At 34.7% G+C, this 2,378-nt stretch overlaps 1 protein-coding gene across 1 annotated transcript in view; it reads right to left on the bottom strand.

Annotated features, from left to right (window-relative positions):
- LOC107300143 (dedicator of cytokinesis protein 10) overlaps window positions 1–460 on the bottom strand; it is a gene marked incomplete at both ends in the record, with an annotated part of 25,505 nt that extends 25,045 nt beyond the window's left edge. Inside the window, one exon of the mRNA XM_015829483.1 lies at window positions 394–460. Within this exon, the coding sequence (XP_015684969.1) occupies window positions 394–460 (67 nt within the window). The remainder of the gene's footprint in view (window positions 1–393) is intronic.
- Window positions 461–2,378: the final 1,918 nt, after the last annotated feature.

Genomic DNA, 2,378 nt, shown 5'->3' with positions numbered 1-2,378 from the left:
TGGCGACCCCCAGGGGGAGGGCCTTCTCTGTGGGTGCCCCCACCCTCTGGAACGAACTACCCCCCGAGATCCGGACGATCCCGGATCTCTTAACCTTCCGCCGCGCCCTCAAGACATGGCTTTTTCAACAAGCGGGACTGACCTAGGGTGAATTTTAAATAGGGAATAATTTTTAAAGATTTTAATAATGACACAGCCACTAATATATTTGGTTTTTAATTGGTTTTATAGGGGAAATGTTTTTTGTGTTGTTTTTTAACATGCTGTGAGCCGCCCTGAGTCCCGTGGGGAGAAGGGCGGCATAGAAGTTAGTGAAATAGAAATAGAAATTTGCCTCTGATTTAATTAATACCAACAACAGCCTTGGAAGAACAAACCTCAAAGTGAGCTTACTCTAAAATGCTGAAAAAATCTGTTATTTCTGTAAATGGTGCCCTCTGCCAGTAGGAGATCAGTGTATCTAGGAAGAGACAATGAAAAGATATGAATATATTATTTATTCTCTTACATCAAGTACTCTATCACACTCTATAGTATGTTAAGAATGAATATAATCCATCAGACAGAACCCAATGGCAATATTTACAGTAACAACTTGTTATCAACACTGTATGGATCATCAGCATTCTCAGCTTTTGAAACACCTGAAATACTAGAACAACCTTGTTAATTCTTTTAAAATAAAACCCTACTATTAGTTTTTATAGATGTTTGTTATCAATAAATCAATCTGATATGCAGATGCTAAGAAATGAGTGGATTAAAGAATGTGAGGTTCAAAATCTAAGGGACTGGTTTGGACAAAACTCAGCAGCACTTTTTCATGTGGCTGCTGATAAAAACAGGATCGCCAACATGATCGCCAACGTCCGATAACGGATATGGCACAAGAAGAAGAAGAGGTTCCTATATTGCCTAGATAACAAGAGAGTGGATGGGTTCCCCGTGTCGTTACTATGGCCAAAAGACTGATATTATGGCATTGGAAATGATAAATGTATGGGTTGAAGTCCTGATTATAGTTACTATCTATGAGTGGATTGACTATAAACACAGACTTTGTATGGACAAATATAACGAAATATGGAACTCATTTATATAAAATATAGTAGGTTAAAACATGATTATGTAGTTATATAAATATTTTAGAAACATTTATGTACTCGAATTAGAATTGCTTTAGATAATCATATAAAGAATTGTAATTATTTACTGCTAAAATGATACATGTTTTTTCCCCTACATTGTATTTTTTTACTTTTTTAAAAGAACCCATTTTCTATTTCTTTTTCTCTTTGATAATGTGTGTATTTTACCATAATTAACTTTGTGATTTGTAGTTTCCCTTTTTTGTCACTATTTAAAAGCAATACAAATAAATAAAAAACCCTTATCTGTCAGAACTCATTTAGCCAAAACTAATCACTATTGTCATATTTTCCAAGGGGTATTTCCTACCAGCAGAATTCAGAAAACTGTTGTTTTACACACTAGATATTGTATTAAACTCAGTTCCCATTCTTTGTGGATTTCATAATTTATCATGTGCTTAATAATAAAAACCAGACATGATGGTTTTTAATTTAAGATAGGAAATGTTATGATGGAATAGCAGGAAAATATAGCCTTTGATATAAAAGTATCTCAGTTCTAGAAAACTAGAAAGTATGATAAAAAATATCCTCAAAACAACTTGATTACAACTGTTGGCTCAGTGGTTAGAATGCAGCATTGCAGGGAAATTCTGCCCACAGCCAGGAATTCAATTCTGAAAGAGCTCCAGGTTGACTCAGCCTTGTGTTGTTCCAAAATTGGTAAAATGAGGACCCAGATTGTTGTGCCCAATATGCTGATATTGTTAATTACCCAGAGAATGCTGTAAAGCACAACGGGATGGTATATAAGTCTAAGTGTTATTGCTATTGCTATTGTGTTAGGTGTATATGGAAGTAGAAAAGGATGTGACAGGCTTTAACGATTCTGTTATAATAACTTTATTAACTGTATCAATATACTCTCTTAGAGACCCCATTCCCTGATCTTCCCTATCCTGAAGGACTGACAGATCATCTTAATTTTTCATACTTGCATGTATTTTATTTCAGAAGCTCTTTATAAACAATTAATTTCAACTTGTCTGAAGAGTAAAAAGGTATTTTTTACAGATATGTATAAGGAAGAAGAATACAGAGAAAACAAAGAGAAAGAAAAGTAGTAGCACTAGTTGAGAAAAGAAAATGTCTTTGCTGACTGCTCACACTGGCTTTGCACACTGCTGCTTTAAATCCACTCTCTGTTGTCTTGTAAACCTAGCAATTAAGAGATTTCTCCCAAACAAATATGATCTTCAGCAGAAAAGTAATAAAGCAGGCACAGAT

Source organism: Protobothrops mucrosquamatus, unplaced genomic scaffold (genome assembly GCF_001527695.2).
Source record: "Protobothrops mucrosquamatus isolate PMUCROS unplaced genomic scaffold, P.Mucros_1.0 scaffold6231, whole genome shotgun sequence".
Lineage (NCBI taxonomy): Eukaryota > Metazoa > Chordata > Lepidosauria > Squamata > Viperidae > Protobothrops > Protobothrops mucrosquamatus.
This window is presented reverse-complemented; position numbering and strand designations above follow the sequence as displayed.